At 44.9% G+C, this 15716-nt stretch overlaps 1 protein-coding gene across 13 annotated transcripts in view; it reads left to right on the top strand.

Moving 5' to 3' along the window:
- The window catches only part of RERE (arginine-glutamic acid dipeptide repeats), a 414521-nt gene that overhangs the window by 344302 nt on the left and 54503 nt on the right, over positions 1 to 15716 (top strand). For 9 of the 13 annotated variants that reach the window (XM_081817442.1, XM_081817436.1, XM_081817441.1 and 6 more), the window contains one exon: positions 13192 to 13272. In XM_081817442.1, the coding sequence (XP_081673568.1) occupies positions 13192 to 13272 (81 nt within the window). Of the gene's footprint in view, positions 1 to 11708; positions 11971 to 12219; positions 12481 to 13191; positions 13273 to 15716 lie in introns of those variants that run through there. The other 4 variants (XM_081817445.1, XM_081817449.1, XM_081817447.1 and 1 more) reach the window with 4 other exon arrangements.

The following is a 15716-nucleotide window of genomic DNA, read 5'->3' as shown; positions in this document are numbered from 1 at the left end:
TTTTGGTGCTTTGGGTGTTTTTTTTACGAAAAAGAAGTAAGGATCATTCTAGATCTGCACTGATATGGTATCCACTAGCCACTTGTGGCTGTTGAGCACCTGAAGTGTGTGCTAGTCCAAGCTGAGATGTGCTGTAAGTGTAAAATATACACTGGATTTTGCAGACTTGAGTAGGAAAAAGAATGTAAAACATTTCATTAATATTTTTATATTGACTACATGTTGAAATGATAATATTTTGGATATTATCAAGTTAAAATGTATTACTAAATGGGGCGCCTGGGTGGCTCAGTTGGTTAAGCGACTGCCTTCAGCTCAGGTCATGATCCCAGGGTCCTGGGATCGAGCCCCGTATCGGGCTCCCTGCTCAGCCAGAAGCCTGCTTCTTTCTCTCCTACCTCCCCCTGCTTGTCTTCCCTCTCACGCTCTCTGTCTCTGTCTCTCTGTCTCTCTCTCTCCCTGTCAATTAAATAAATAAATAAAATCTTTAAAAAAAAATTTAAAAAAATGTATTACTAAAATTAATTTTACCTGTTTCTTTCTAAAATATAAGTACTAGAAAATTAAAGTTACATATTTGGCTCACATTTGTGGCTCACGTTCAGTTTCTATTGGGCAGCCACGGATCTAGACTCTTTTTTTTTTTTTTAAAGATTTTATTTATGTGACACAGAGAGACACAGCGAAAGAGGGAACACAAGCAGGGGGAGTGGGAGAGGGAGAAGCAGGCTTCCCGCCGAGCAGGGAGCCCGATGCGGGGCCCGATCCCAGGACCCTGAGATCATGACCTGAGCCGAAGGCAGCCGCTTAACCGACTGAGCCACCCAGGCGCCCCGGATCTAGACTCTTTTAATTATAATTTATGCAAAAGGCTTCTTCACTAAAGATTTCTACTTCTTTTTTCCCTTGTAACTTACAGACAAGCCACATTTCTTTTTTGAGTTTCCTCTTCCTTCCTCCTGTGCTGAGCTCTACTTTTTTTTAATGACTTATTTATGAGCCACTTTACAGGGACATTTATGTGGAAATTTTATGGTGATATTGCAGGGAGAGTAGGAGCCCATTTGGGTTCTGTTATTAGTGTTGGGTTATTTTTAATTTGGGCATAGCTGGGCAGCCATAATTGGCAAGAGGTATTTAGCTGGCGGTATTTCTACATCTGTTAATGCTGCTGCCTAACTAGCCAGTTCTCATTTGACTTGAAAGTGCATTGAAGCATTCTGATATTCATCCAGTGGCAGTGCTTTGTTAGGCCTGAAATAGTGACAGGACTTCCACATATTCAGCGTAACCATCTAGACTCAGAGGAGCATATAGACAAAGCTATATAGTCTGGCTCAGTGGTCTTTGCTAGTGGGCCCAGTTGCTGTGTAAACCATCCAACATGAGGTCATTTTCCCATGGGGCATGTGGTCTTGGAATGAAGAAGTGGAGTCAGTACTCCACTTTGACACTTGACATTTGAGACCACCCGGGAAAGGTTTAACTAACTTAGGTGTGTTGAAAAGAAAATTACTGGCTTCACTCTGGGTGCTGAGCTGGCATCACAGAATGGGATGGTGTGGTTTCTGTAGTGGGACTTGTACATTTGAATGCACAGGAAAGTTGGGTGTCAAATAATTTTGTAGGTAGTTATTAGAGAGTTGGAAACTTAACAGTGAGCACTGATCAGGAGGCATTGAGTCAAGCTGGAGAGCAAATGGCTGAGAAGTCAGTAGTATTGTGGGAAGACCAAACAAACCAGCTCACCTGCAGATACATTCATTTATTAATTCACCCGGTGGTTGTTGATCACCTGCTGTTTGTGTCAGGTGTTGTTCTAGGTGCTAAGGATATAGTAGTGAACAAATTTTCTTATGTATTCAGTATCCTATATATCATGCCATGTCATATCATATGGTAATAAGAGCTATGTGTTAGAGTAAGATTATACAGAGTGATAAGGTATGCAGATTGTCTTAGGAAGTCTAATTGGAAAATTGTTTACTGGCTCAATTAATTGTCAGCTAACATGGAGGTTAAAGTTTTTTGTGGTTTTGTAATGAATCTTGTAGTGGTTTCCTATTTCTGCATAACAAATTACCCCAACAATAAAAATGACCTCAACTTAAAACAGCAGTGATCAATTTATTATGTGTCACAGTTTCTGTGGGATCAAAATTTAGGAATGGCTCAGCTGTGTGGTTCTGGCTTGGGGGACTTTCATGAGGTTGCAGTCAGATGGTGAATGGGGTCGGAGTCATCTTGAAGTTTCTTTGACTCACGAGTCTGGGTGAGAAAGACTCAAATGGCCAAGGGCTGGAGCAGCTGGAAGTTCTAAGGCATCTGTCTCTATCCCTATGTGGTCTCCCTAGCACAGTGGCTTCAAGATAGCCAGACTCCTTAATATGGGGGCTCAGGGCTCCAAAGACATGTGTCTGGAAAGGGAGAGCCAAGTGGAAGCTGTGTAGCTTTTTTATGACCTAGCCTTAAGTTACCCAATGTCACTTCTATCATATTTGTCAAGCCAGTTAAAAAGGTCCACCCAGGGTCAAGGGTAGAGACAGACCCACTCCTCAGTGGAGGGAGGAGTGTTTTCATCACTCCGTAAAAGCAGCATGTAGGACAGGATAGAAATACAGTCTGTCACAAATAAAAAGCCTTCTGGATATGTGTGTTTTATTTTGTTTTGTTTTAAATAATATATGATCCTTGTCTGTAAAATGAGAGTTTTGACAGGGTTAGATGCTCTAAAGCTTCCTTCCAACTCTGACATTCTCTGATTATGCTATTATTACAGATGTGGCAGGGAGTGAGGGCTGACTTAACAGCTGCCCAGCTTTGTAGCTGTTTCTGGGGCATGTGAGCAGGAATCAGCTGGGGAGGTAAGGGGTCTGGTCAGCTGGACTCCTCCTGCTGGACTCAAATAATTTCAGACCTGGCACTTCAGTTCCCCTTTGTGTTCTGTTTCTGTAGCTGTTCTTCTGGCAGGGGGCAGAGGCATGTAAAATAGTGCTTGGAACCAGGAGCTGTCCACAATCATGATACTCATGAATGAAGGAAGGTGGAAGGATCAGGGCAGGATTATGTTAGACCTACCTTCCGCCATTCTTATTCCTATACTCTTTGGCCTTTGGAAGATTAGAAAGGAAAGGAAAGGAACAAAAAAGAGAATGCCTGTGTGACGGCTAAGCAGCTGCCATATTTGATCCTAGAGAGAACTTCTCTTAGAAATGGACAGGCTCAGGTTTGCGTTTCTGTCGTAAATACCATCACATCTTTTGGGACGAGGCAGGGAGACAGGTCTTTTGTTGTTGTTGTTAAAATGAGAATTAATTAATTAATTAATTAATTTGAGCAAGCATGCACACAGGTGGGGGGAGGAGCAGAGGGAGAGAATCCCAAGCAGACTCCCCACTGAGCTCAGAGCCCGACACAGGGCTCAGTCTCATGACCGATGAGATCATGACCTGAGTCAAAACCAAGAGTCGGATGCTTCACCAACTGAACCACCCAGGTGCCCCTAAAACTAGAATTTATTTAATGTTAAAGGTATCTTTGGCTAATCTTCTGAATTTCCAAGTAAGACAGTTGAGAAGGCATGTCCTGCATTAGCAAGGTCTTATTTTGGAGAATTTAGCTATCCTCTTATCTCTGTAGGAGAGAGGCTACCTACCTCACTGAGGCTCCCAGTGGTAGAGAACTAGAGGCACTGACTGTTGAGGCTTTACAGGTGGCAGAAGGCCCAAAGACTCCTTTTACACAGGAGTGCTCGGAAGCCCTGAGAGAGGGATGGTGACCTTCACAAGCAGTGGAATTACTAAGTGGCAGAGCCATGTACTCTAAGCTAAGTTGTTTTGTGAGAAAATGTTTGACATGGGTATACAGCATATAATCTCTTGTTTCAAAAAGCAAGTATGTATATGTAACATTTCTTTTAGGTTTTTTTTTTTTTTTTTTAGGTACAATACCCTTTAATTCCTCTGACATAGGTAGATAAAATAGAATGTTTTCTGCATCTAGATTCTAAGCAGTTAATCCAATTTTGAAACCTTATTTACTTTTCCACCCTTCCTGCTTGGTATGGATTGAGGCAGGATACTTAATTTACCTGAACCTCAGCTTCTTCATCTCTAGAATGCCCCAGTGACATCTGTCTTGGAGAGCATGCTGAGGAGGATGTGGTCTGGGACTCATCAGTGGCCACATTGAGATTGTGATGTCCTGAGTCTATGGAAGATGTTACTCTGAGTAGAAAGTGTAGGTGCAAGCCTGAGGTAGGGAAAAATGTCAGATGTAGAGAGAGATGGGAGACTCATCATAAAAATGTAATTATTGTTTTACATTGTTGTCTTGTTGGCTGTTTTTAAACTACAGCTGACCCTTGAGCAACACAGGTTTGGACTGCACTGGTTCACTTATGCGTGGGCTTTTTTGATAAATAGAGTACTATAAACGTATTTCTTCTCTCTTATGATTTTCTTTTTTATTATTATTTTATTTTATTTAAGATTTTATTTATTTATTTGCCAGAGAGAGAGATAGCGAGAGCAGGAGCACAAGCAGGGGGAATGGGAGATGGAGAAGCAGGCTTCCTGCTGAGCAGGGAGCCTGATGCGGGGCTCGATCCCAGGACCCTGGGATCATGACCTGAGCTGAAGGCAGACGCTTGACTGAGCCACCCAGACACCCCTATTATTATTTTATTTTTGAAGTAAGCTCTACAGATCCAACATGGGGCTTGAACTCACAACCCTGAGATCAAGAGTCACATGCTTTACCGACTGAGCCAGTTGGTGCCCCTTGCTCATGATTTTCTTTAAAAAAAAAAAAAGAAAAGATTTTATTTATTTATTTGAGAGAGAGAGCGCGCACAAGCAGGGGGAGGGCCAGAGGGAGACGCAGGCTCCCCGCTGAGCAGGGAGTCCGACACAGGGCTTGATCAGACTCAAGATCATGACCTGAGCCGAAAGCAGACATTTAACTGACTGAGCCACCCAGATGCCCCCTTATGATTTTTTTTTTTTTAAGATTTTATTTATTTATTTGACAGAGACAAAGCAAGAGAAGGAACACAAGCAGGGAGAGTGGGAGAGGGAGAAGCAGGCTTCTCGCTGAGCAGGGAGCCCGATGCGGGGCTCCATGCGGGGCTCGATCCCAGGACTCTGGGATCATGACCTGAGCCGAAGGCAAAGGCTTAACGACTGAGCCACCCAGGCGCCCCCCTTATGATTTTCTTAATAACATTTGCTTTCCTCTATCTTCACTTTATTGTAAGAATACAGTAAATAGGACATGTAACTTACAAAATATGTGTTAATCAACTGTTATTGGTAAGACTTCCGGTCAACAGTAGACGATCAGTACTTAAGTTTTGGGGAGTCAGGAGTTATGCATAGATTTTTAACTGCTGAGGAGGGTGCCAGTGCCCTAAGCCCCACGTTGTTCAAGGGTCAACTGTAACTAGTTTAATGAAACTATAAACTATCCTGGAATAATGCTAGTAAGTTCAAAGTGTACTTCCAAAGTGGGATGAGAAGTCAGGAGCACATACTAGAACCCTTAGAAATGCCCGCCATGGCTTGCTGGCATGTCTCCTCCCAGACAAATTAATTGTGATGCCACTTATTGAAAAAGTAGTGCCTTACTTTAGGTCACCATTTCATCCATGTGTTAAACATTTAAAACCAAAAACCAAATGATAGTCGTCAAAGCATTGTTGGTAGTATATCTGTAGCAGGAAATGTGTTTTGGATATGAGGTGATGGGAATCTATAACATACAGGACTGTATTAATGAAATTCAATAGGTTCTCATCTAGTGGTTGGTCAGTAAGAGCCACTGATGAACTGGTAGGCATCATGCAATACACATGTTTGGAAAGGCTTTCTTTTCTTCTGCTTGGCATCAGTGTTCTCTTCTTTCACCCTACCCTGTCATTCACACAGGCCCACATTTAGGATACATCTTTGATTTTCTTCTGCTGCTTTATACCTTCAGAAGAGCCATGGACGTACTCCTCTTACTCCCTGCCTGGCATAGGGACTTGCATTTTTGTATCTCTGGTGGGGAAAACTGTAGTTTGCTTACTTGCAGATCTGCCTGCTCTTCAGTCCCCTGAGAACCAGTAAGTTATTAACATAAAATTTTGTGCAGAAAACAGGGTAGAGCAGAAGGAGCCATTTTCACAGTGGGAATCATTTTAATACCTACAGTGTTTTCCAAACAGTTATGTAAGAGGACTAAGTAGAAATGGCTTCTCCGAAATCCTGGTGAGTCTCTGACTGTGATACACTAGTTAAAATTCACCAGAGGGAGTTAATTTTGAAAGCTCTCAGCCAGGGGTTAATGCAGAGTTATCTTTTAGCCATTTTTGTAGCATAGCCCTCTCTTCCTGTTTCTTTCTCTGCTGCAGACACAGGTCAGAGCCAGCACTTGAGATGAGCCATGTTGGGAGTTTCACATGTAGATGAGAGAGATGAACACACTTTATCCTTTGGAAGATTTACTCCCAGCCCAGGACACTTCGTTGCACTATCCAATTTGATATGCAGAATAATGGTTTTGAGATAGATAGGACAGGTATTTTATGGCCAATTTAAAAGGTGAACAAATGGAGGCAAGAATAAGTTACTAGAATATAGCCTATACTTGTCCATTTATAGATTGGGGGAAACATTTAAATCTTTAAATACAAATACAGGCCAGAGATGCTTATTGCACCCCTGACCTGCACCCTGTGCTTGACTCCATTTTTAGAGCTCACCCCATCCCTGAGGTTCCCCAGTTGTTCAATTTGTCACCCTTGACACTCCCACCCTGGTTCAAGGATTTGCTGACATTGGTTAGTTTGCCCATCTGCGAAACGGAGATGGTAGTAGCCCCTGCCTTGGAAGGTCGTTGTGGTGCTTAGGTAAATCCACACACCAGGAGTCCTTGAGACAGTGCCTGGCATGTGGTTGCAGCACTCATTGGAACCATTTTTATTATTGTGTAGGATGGTGTTTCCCTACTGTTCTCCTATCACTGACACATGACAGTGAAGCTGCTTGCCCTCGGCCCACGCCGCCACCCCAAGGGTGGAGAAGGTCAGCATCTGAGGAGGCCAGTGCACAGGGCTTGGGAGGCTTTGACATGGGGCAGGTGCAGCAACAGCATGAGGAACTTTTGAACATTTGGACCTTTTGGACCCAATTATGCTTATTCTTACTAATTAGCTCCTGTTTCAAAAGTTAGTTCCTATTAATTATATCCTGTTTATCAAAATTTCCTTTATGGAACAGAGGAGTAGACTAGATCCTAGGACTTCTGAGTTTAGGTCTCATATTCTTCCATTCTACTAAGAATGAAAAATAGAGTTTTGCATTGCAGATTCTATTAAAACCCAGGTTTAACAATAAGTGCTATGTTCAGGTAACTCACTTTTTTAAAGCCAGGAGTTAAATGGTCTCTACTAGGAACTTACAGGTGGGTAACTCCTGATGGTGATATAAAGTTTCAGCTCAATAATAGAAAACTATAGCAATTTGTCTATAAACTGGAGCATAATTATGTAACATGATAGAGGTGCCAATTATCACGACAATGGCAGTCATATTACACTATATAAATTAATCAATAAGTTGTACACCTTAAACATATACAATGTTGCATGTCAAAATATATATATATATTTTTAAAGATTTTATTTATTTGTGAGAGAGCATACACACACACGCACACAAGTTGGGGGAGGGGCAAAGGGGAAGGGAGAAGCAGATTCCCCGCTGAGCAGCGAGACCAACAAGGGGCTCAATCCCAGGACCCTGGGATCATGACCTGAGCCGAAGGCAGATGCTTAACCAACTGAGCCACCCAGGCGCCCCTCAAAGTATATTTCAATAAATAAAATAAATAAAAACTGGAGCACAATTGCAAACTAAGTTGTAAAACAAAGCAAAGGACAGTGTCCTTGCCATAAATAAATATATATTTATATTTGGACCTCATCTGGCTATGGAGTTCAAAAATAGAAAACGACTTGTTTTGTACTCCTGGGGAACACACAGTCAGGTTGATAGGAGACAAACAGTGCCAGAGAGCAAGTACCAACACCCCAAGACCCCGAGCTCTTCCATCTGAGCGCAGCCGACGGCAAGCCTGTGCAGTATCAGAAGCAGAGCTGCTGAGCACCGGCAGCTGTGACTGAGCCAAAGTTACTGCCTCTTAAATGAACAGTCTTCTTCTCCTTCACCCCTGACATCCTAGCATCCTAATATCTGTGCACTGCCAGGGACAGAGAAGCTAATGGACATAGAAATAATTCGGGAGGGCTTGAATTTCAGCACTGGACATGCTGAATTTTAGTTCAACTACTAGAAGGTAGTAGCCCCTGCTACTACCTTGTTAAAAAACAGACTGTGTCTATGAATTTTCATTTAGAAGCGTATAGTACCTACCTGTTTTTAAGTCAGTAGTGTTAATTATTAAATTAAAGCCTGAAAACCTTTAATGTCTTCATTTGAAGTGAGATGAATTAATAGAGGGAAAGGAGCCTAAGGCCTCAGAAACTCACTTAACATATTGACCTATTCTCATTATTGACTGCTCTGAGTGGGTTGGCTTTGTTTCGATTTTAAAGGCTACTCTACATTTCTGGTAAACCACAAGGTAAAGGCTGGTCTCTGAGAAGCAGATGTTTTGCCAGTTTTGAGGCCTTGTGGCTTTCCATAGAGAAGTAACAATACAGGCCACATGAAGCTTTTACTTCCTTTTTTTTTTTTTTTTTTTTTCTTCAGTGGGGCAAATGGTGCTTTTGCACTTGGTAGCACAGTCCTTGATACACATTGACATTGGTGGTCTGTGTTCACCACCAGATGTCGAATTCATATTTCTGGAAGTAGTTAGTTTGCAATGTCTCTGAGACATTTGAGCAAGTGTTCCCAGTGGACTTGGACCATAGATTTAGCCTTAGAGATAGTAGGGAGAATCTTGGGTGATATTGAAAGCCAAGGAAGCAATGGAGATCACATTAGGAGGGGTTTGGAGAGCAGAAAGCCTAGAACAAAGCCTTGGGAAGAGCTCTAACATTTAGAAGTTGAGTAAAGAATCTAGCCAGTTGATAGGAAAATCAGGAGAGTTTGGTGCCAAGCAGGTCAACTCTGTTGTTAGAGTTCATGATGGATCCCTTGGCTTTTACCAGTCCCTTTCCACCCTGACCACCCAAATCCAGGCCCTTGTCATCTCATGGCTTGTTTCACTTCTGCATCCAAAACCGGGGAGCTCCAACTGCCTAATGCTATAGGGAGGCAAAGTGATAGAAGATACAGTTCTTGTCTTTTCAGGGCTTACAGACTCTATGCATACGTGAGGGCTTATACAAATAAACAAATGCCAAGTGAAGGGGACGGACTGGTCAGGGAAGTTTTATGTCAGAGGGGGAGGGATTTGAGCTTGGGTTTGAGGTAAACTGAAAGTATCTTGGGTAGGCTGTGGAGAGGAGTAGAAAAGATGTCTGAGTCTAGAGTTCAACAGAAGGTGCAGCGGGCCAGTTGCCATTACTGGACATCTGATTGGAAATGTAGGCGGAGACAGGATCCTAGAGGGTCTTGAATTAAGAGCTAAGGGGTGTAAACACCATTCTGAAGAGGTCAAGGAACTCTTTTCAAGTAGGGGTTGGGGGCTAGACAATATGGGACTCATGATGTCATATGTGGTTTTGAAAAATTCCTTGGTAGAGGCTTATACATGGCCGGATGGGGGAGATGGGCTAATAGCCTAGCTAGTAGGAGAGAGAGATAAGGGCTTGGCATGGGACTAGCACTAGAATGGGTAAGAAAGGAGGGCTTTGAAAGACCTTTCTGAGGAAGAATGCTGAGGGCTTGGTGATGTGATGTTGGAGCCAACAGGAAGGGGTGGAGTCACAGGTAATGGTACCATGACTGAAAACGGCTCCCTCTAAAGACTCTTACCTCCATTTTACAGAGAGAGTGGCACTGCAGGAATTGTAGTTTGGACCCTGGGTTTGCATTCTGCCCTTGCTCTGAAGAGTTAGGTGACCTTGGTCTGGTTTACTTAACCATCTGTGTCTCAGCTTCCTTGTCTGGAAAATGCAGATAGTAGTAGTACTTCCTTCTAGGTTGTGAGGGTTTTGGATTAATATATGTGAGGTTCCTAGCATATAGTAGGTACTTTATAATCACTAGTTGAATGGATAAGATTTGGTGATTACATCATAACAAGGAGAAGAATCGGGACTTGAACTCAAGTTTGCCCGAATGTACCACATGATCCTGATGTTTCAGATTCAGCCTCTCTCAGCTGCCGCCTTCATTGTGCCCGTGTCTCCTGTGAGCCTGTGTGTGCTGGCATTCTACCATCTGACTCATGCCAGATCACCTACCTCAACTCCGTAGAGCACCCCCCTCCTATAACCCGCTTCCCCTTCTCCACCTCTGTTTCATGGATGGTCTTCCCACTCCCCACCACCTCTGCACATGCTCTTGGTTCTTCATGGGGTGGCCTGTCTTGCTGCCTTGGTGAAGGTATCCTGGACTACTACAGGCCGTCCCTCCTCCTGGCTGCCCCTGCTGCACTGAGGAGTTACACTTCACTGCTTTATGCTTGGCTGAATGAAGTCTCAGATTGTTCTATCATGACTTCACACACATTTATCTTACCTGCTAAAAATGAATCACAGTTTTAATAAAGGTCTATTGGCTACCCCCTAAAAAAAAAAAAAAAATTCCTCCCAGTGCTAGATGCTAGTAAATACTTAAAGAGCAGATTAAGAAGCATTAATTCTGATGGCTGAGGTAGAGTTCTGGCCCTCCTCTTCTCAACACCTGGGTTAGTTATCTCACCAGCCTCCTTAACTGGTCTCTGAATGGCTGCCAGTTTGTCCCTAATCCATGACATAGGCCACACTGCCACTGGAGCAACCCTTACCCAGTCTTTCCATGGACCACTCGTGCTTTAACTTCTCTACTGGCCTACAGTTAGGACCATGACACTTCAGCCTGGCTTAAAGGCTGTCTGCAACCTGATCCTCTCCTGCCTCTTCAGTCTTATCTGCTGGCACTCCATTCTGTATGCCCTGTCCTCCTTGCAGTTCCCAGAATGTTCTGTATGCCCTTGCTGGCTGACTCCTCTGCTCGAAGCCCTGCTGGAGCCCACCTGGCAGGCACGTTCTTCCTTGTCACTTCCTCTAAGACATCAGCAGAGTAAGTTGCTTCCTTCTAGTCCCATTCATAGCCCTTTGTCCCTCTGCTGCTTTTCTAAGGGCCCAGAAATTGATCCCTTCTCTTTCCTGCCCGCCTGCCTGCCCGCCAGCCTGCCGGCCCACCGGACTGGAGCTCCTTGAGGGCAGGGCAATCTCATTGCCTTGCAGCATTCCCATAGGAGATGCTCTGCACAGAGCTCAGGATGCATGTTGATCATACAAGTAACAAAGGTCACTCTTCTTCAGATTAGAGGAGAGCTGCTTTTTTGTGCCTTGACAGATTTTTCCTTTGAACTATACAAATTATATTGGAAACCGACAATGATGAGTCATATCTTAGAAAGGGGGTGAAATCTGAAAATGCAGAGCCTCCAGGAATGGAGTAGGAGGTTGCAGGTCGGTCTTGCAGGCCAAGTCTGGCTCTTCACTGAATTTGCCCGACTGGTCTCAAACACCGGGAGTGGGAGGGACTCTCCTCCCGGTGGGCAGGTGATTTATTGGCTGGGAAGCTTCCGCGGTGATTTAGTTGTGAAACGGCGCCTTGCGAGGTGCAGGCTAATGCCTGGGCCGGGCGGAGCTGCCGCCTACAATCCCGGGCCGGAAGGGACCGCGAGGGTCGTCGGGGCCAGCCCCTCATTTCGCAGTCCGAGGGCGGTGGGCGTGCGGCTGTCGCGCTGCTGACTCTGCCCGCCTGGAAGGAGGACTGGAGACGGAGCGGCCTGGGAAGGGTCCCGAGTGGCGGCTCAGCCCGGCCCGGGCCCCGCGGGTGCCCTCTGCTCGCGCTCACCGCGGTAGGGAGGAAGTTTCTGCGCTTTACTGCTCGGATTTACTCCTGCTATTCGGAGGGAGGAAACCGAGATACCAGCGCCGGGGGCCCAGAGGCTCTGGCCGTGGAGCCTTCGGGCTGGGGGCCGGGCGGGGACGGAGCTCGGGGCCGACGGGCGGCGCGGTGATCCAGGCCGCCTTTTGCAGCCGCCCGCGGCCGCGCCGGGCTTTGCGCGCCGCGCTCCAGCCTCCTCCCCCGGCCGCGGCGGCCCCAGCCCCGCGCCCCCCGCGCCCCGCGCCGCGCGGCCCCGCCGCGGTCACACGCCGAGCCGCCCCGGCTGCCTCCGCCCTGCGCTTTGTGGAGCCGGAGCCGGAGCCCGAGCCGAGTGACAGGCGCGGCCTCTCGCTGCCCGGACCCTGAGTGCAGCCGGCGCGGTGTACCTGTGGCTGCAGGGCCGCCCGCCCGGGAAGTGTCGCGGGGGTCGGTCGAGCGGGACCAGGCTTCGAACCGGGAGCTCCAGGCCGGGGGCTCTGAGGTGGGGGGCTGGGGAGCCGGGAGCTGCCTCCACGGGGCTGGGGAGGGGCTGCCTGGAAGGAATGGGACAAAGTGAAAGTCTCCAGACTGCTGGGGTGGGGGTGGCGGTGGCGGTGGGGAGCGTGGGGAAGAAGGAAGGGGTGCTGGTGATTATTTGGTGCCTTGGACTGGCTTTTAATGACGGCGATGGGGGTTCGGGCTCCCAGTGGGCTTCCATGGATATCGGTGCCTTCTTGGAGAATTCCTCGGATTAACGAAAGGGCCTTTTCACCCTTCTAGGATGACCTTTTAGAGAAAAGTCTTGAGGTTTGATTCCTTTTCCCTCCTTTCTGCTCAACACTCTGGGAAGCTTCGTTCTCAGGTGGAAGGCAGTTGTGCTGTTTTATTGAAACACGGAGCGTATTTGTTTATACCTTGGTGGACCAGTGCGGAGACTGTGGTACCGAGAGCACACATTGCTTCTTAGCCTCAGACCCAGGATGTCCTTCTCCCAAACGTGTGTGCGATTGGGGTTCCGATGACGGCTGTCCAGGGCCTGCCCTGGCGGGGGGTCCCAGCTGTACTGCTGAAATTGTCTCCCAGCCTAGTCAGTATTCCCTAGCTCAGACTTTTTTGTGGTTGTTATTCTGCTGATTGCAGATATCTTTGCTTTGCTGACATCCTGTTTTGGTTTTGGTTTTTACATCCCATTTGTTGTTTCTTTTTATCACAGAAACGCTTCGTTAAGGGGCTCAGGCAGTACGGCAAGAACTTCTTCAGAATTAGAAAGGAGCTGCTTCCCAATAAGGAAACAGTGAGTACAATTGGACTTTATGTAACTTGATTTTTTTTTTTTTTTCTTCTTTGCCCCTGCTGCTTCTCCGCACTTGATCTTATGAAATGGTTTCCTTTAACCCTGTGCTGTGCTCAGACTCTGGCTGGCCCCTAAGATCTGCTTCATTTTACTTCCTTTACTTTTAGCTCCTGATTTTAGGTAGTAGTGACAGATTATGCTTTATCCCCCCACAAAGAAAGAGGACTTACCTTGTAAGAACAGAAAGGTCTTTGGCAACAGAGGGTTAGTTGGGGGTTGTCTGGGGTGTTGAGCCATTAACATCTAATTGTAAATATAGTGGCTGAAACAGGAAATGTCATTTACCACCAATTGGATTTGGTTATTGACAGAAGGCATCAACCGAGCAATAGAATGAAGAGATCTGTGGCTCACTAGACTTTGAATTCTATGGGGCCTTTTTCTTTTTTTAATGTTGCTTATGTTTTGAAGAGTAGTTTTAACTCTTTAATTTTCCAGCCTTAAAAGTTTGCACTTTTCAGGGTGCCTGGCTGGCTCCGTTGGAAGAGAATGTGACTCTTGATCTCAGGGTCATGAGTTCGAGTCCCACGTTGGGTTTAGAGGTTACTTAAATAAATAAATAATTTTAAGTAAAAGTTTGCACTTTTCATTGAACAGATAGATACACAAGGATTCTTATAAATTGCCTAAATGAGCCTTTTATAAATTCCTTTGATATTTCACAAAGCTGAGAATCCCATCTTTTGCTAAACTTGGGGTAGGAGGGTTTGCTGAGGAAAGTTCAGAGTAAAGTTATATAAAGAGAATACTAGCAGGGGATTCAGTCTCATTCACCTGAATTCCTTCCAGGTGGAATTGGAGGGGGGTGGAGAGTTCTTCTTCTGGCTGAGCCAGGGAATGGGTAAGCTGGGAATGGAGTGGGACCAACCAAGTCCCAGTGTCTGTGGCCTCTGCAGAACCTAGTTACCGGAAGTGCTTCATGGGCCTTGGGGATGGAGGGTGAATATTTAGACATTGAGCTGCTTTCACTCCACCCCCACCCGCCCTGAGTGAAAGGAGGAAATGAAGAATATCCAGTATAGAAGGAGCCCGGGTTGTTTTGGTTTGGTTTGGTTTTTAGTTTTCTAATTGGGTGTTGTTGATTGATTTCCTCCTATTCAGTTTTGATTCTTTTATTCTGAGTTGGTTGTTTTTGTTGTTGTTTTTAATGAACTGTTTCTAGACACTTTTTCTGTATGGTATCTTATGTGAACAGCAGTAACTCATAATAGGAAAGAAAGGTTCTGAGATTTCAAGTATAGCCTTATATAAATCGGTGGTTTGCATCAACCAGTCATACTTACATTAAACTTTTAATATTTTTTATACATCTAAATATGCTGAGATGGGTCATTTTGAGAATGGTGAAAAAAAGAGAGAACTGTTGATAGACATTAAACTAAAATATTTGCTGTAATTGAGCTGTGTAATCAACTTTTTTTTTTTTTTTTTTTGCTCTTCCCAGAACAGATTGGAAAGAGGTATTTAAATGTGGAAGAGTGAAAAGAAATACCTTTGAGTTTTCTGAGGATTTCAATTATTTGAGGTTTGATATGTACTTTTATAAAACTAAAATGCTTTACCCAAGTGTAGGAATTTTGGTTTGGCCAAATTGGAGTGAAAGTGAGATCCATGAGTAGGTGTGGTCTGATGCTCCAGTTTTCTCTCTCCCTGTGCTCTGCTAGAAGCTGCAAACCATGAAGAATTTGATAGAAGATATGGCTTGACAATTATTTTATCTTTCTGTTTTAAAAAATAAACTTGTAATAGTAAGATTAAGCATTAAATCTAAAATCTACCATCCAGCATTTGGGAAATGCCGGGCAATTTTATCTAGTGTTTTATCTCTTTAGTGGAAAACAGATCTGAATAACATTTAGCCTAGGTAAGGGTCTTCTAATCCTTTTTTTTTTTTCCCTTGCTTTTGGCTGTCCCTTATCCTTACCAGTGATGTCTGACTCAATAAGTAGTCTTTTTCTCACCCACAGAGAAGTTACTGCTACCCCAGCCTTTTGTGCTGGTTCTCTCTAGTCTTTTCTAGGCACCTCTGTCCTGAGACCCTTCCTTCCCCATGACTCCCTGCCATCCCTGTTTTCCAGCCATGTTGCTTCTCTCCTCACTTCTCCTCTGGCACCCAGCAGCCTTCCTGTTTCCAACCTCTTCATCAGGGCACGATCATTGGCACTAACAGGAGAGTTGTTGGCAGCCCTGGAGGGTTTATTATGGCTGACATTGGCTAAACGTTCCTAGTGTCCTGCTGTCTTTTGCCTACAATTGGGGGAGTTTGGTGGTAGGGTAAATCTCTTAAGTATTCAAAATCATCTGAGAGAGAGAGGCACTCATTTTATATTTTCCTTAGTTATCAACATAGCCAAGCTAATCATTCACAACTCTTAGGGTGGAGA

Source organism: Leptonychotes weddellii, chromosome 4, assembly GCF_054177405.1.
Source record: "Leptonychotes weddellii isolate Sample4059 chromosome 4, ASM5417740v2, whole genome shotgun sequence".
In the NCBI taxonomy this organism is placed as follows: domain Eukaryota; kingdom Metazoa; phylum Chordata; class Mammalia; order Carnivora; family Phocidae; genus Leptonychotes; species Leptonychotes weddellii.
This window is presented reverse-complemented; position numbering and strand designations above follow the sequence as displayed.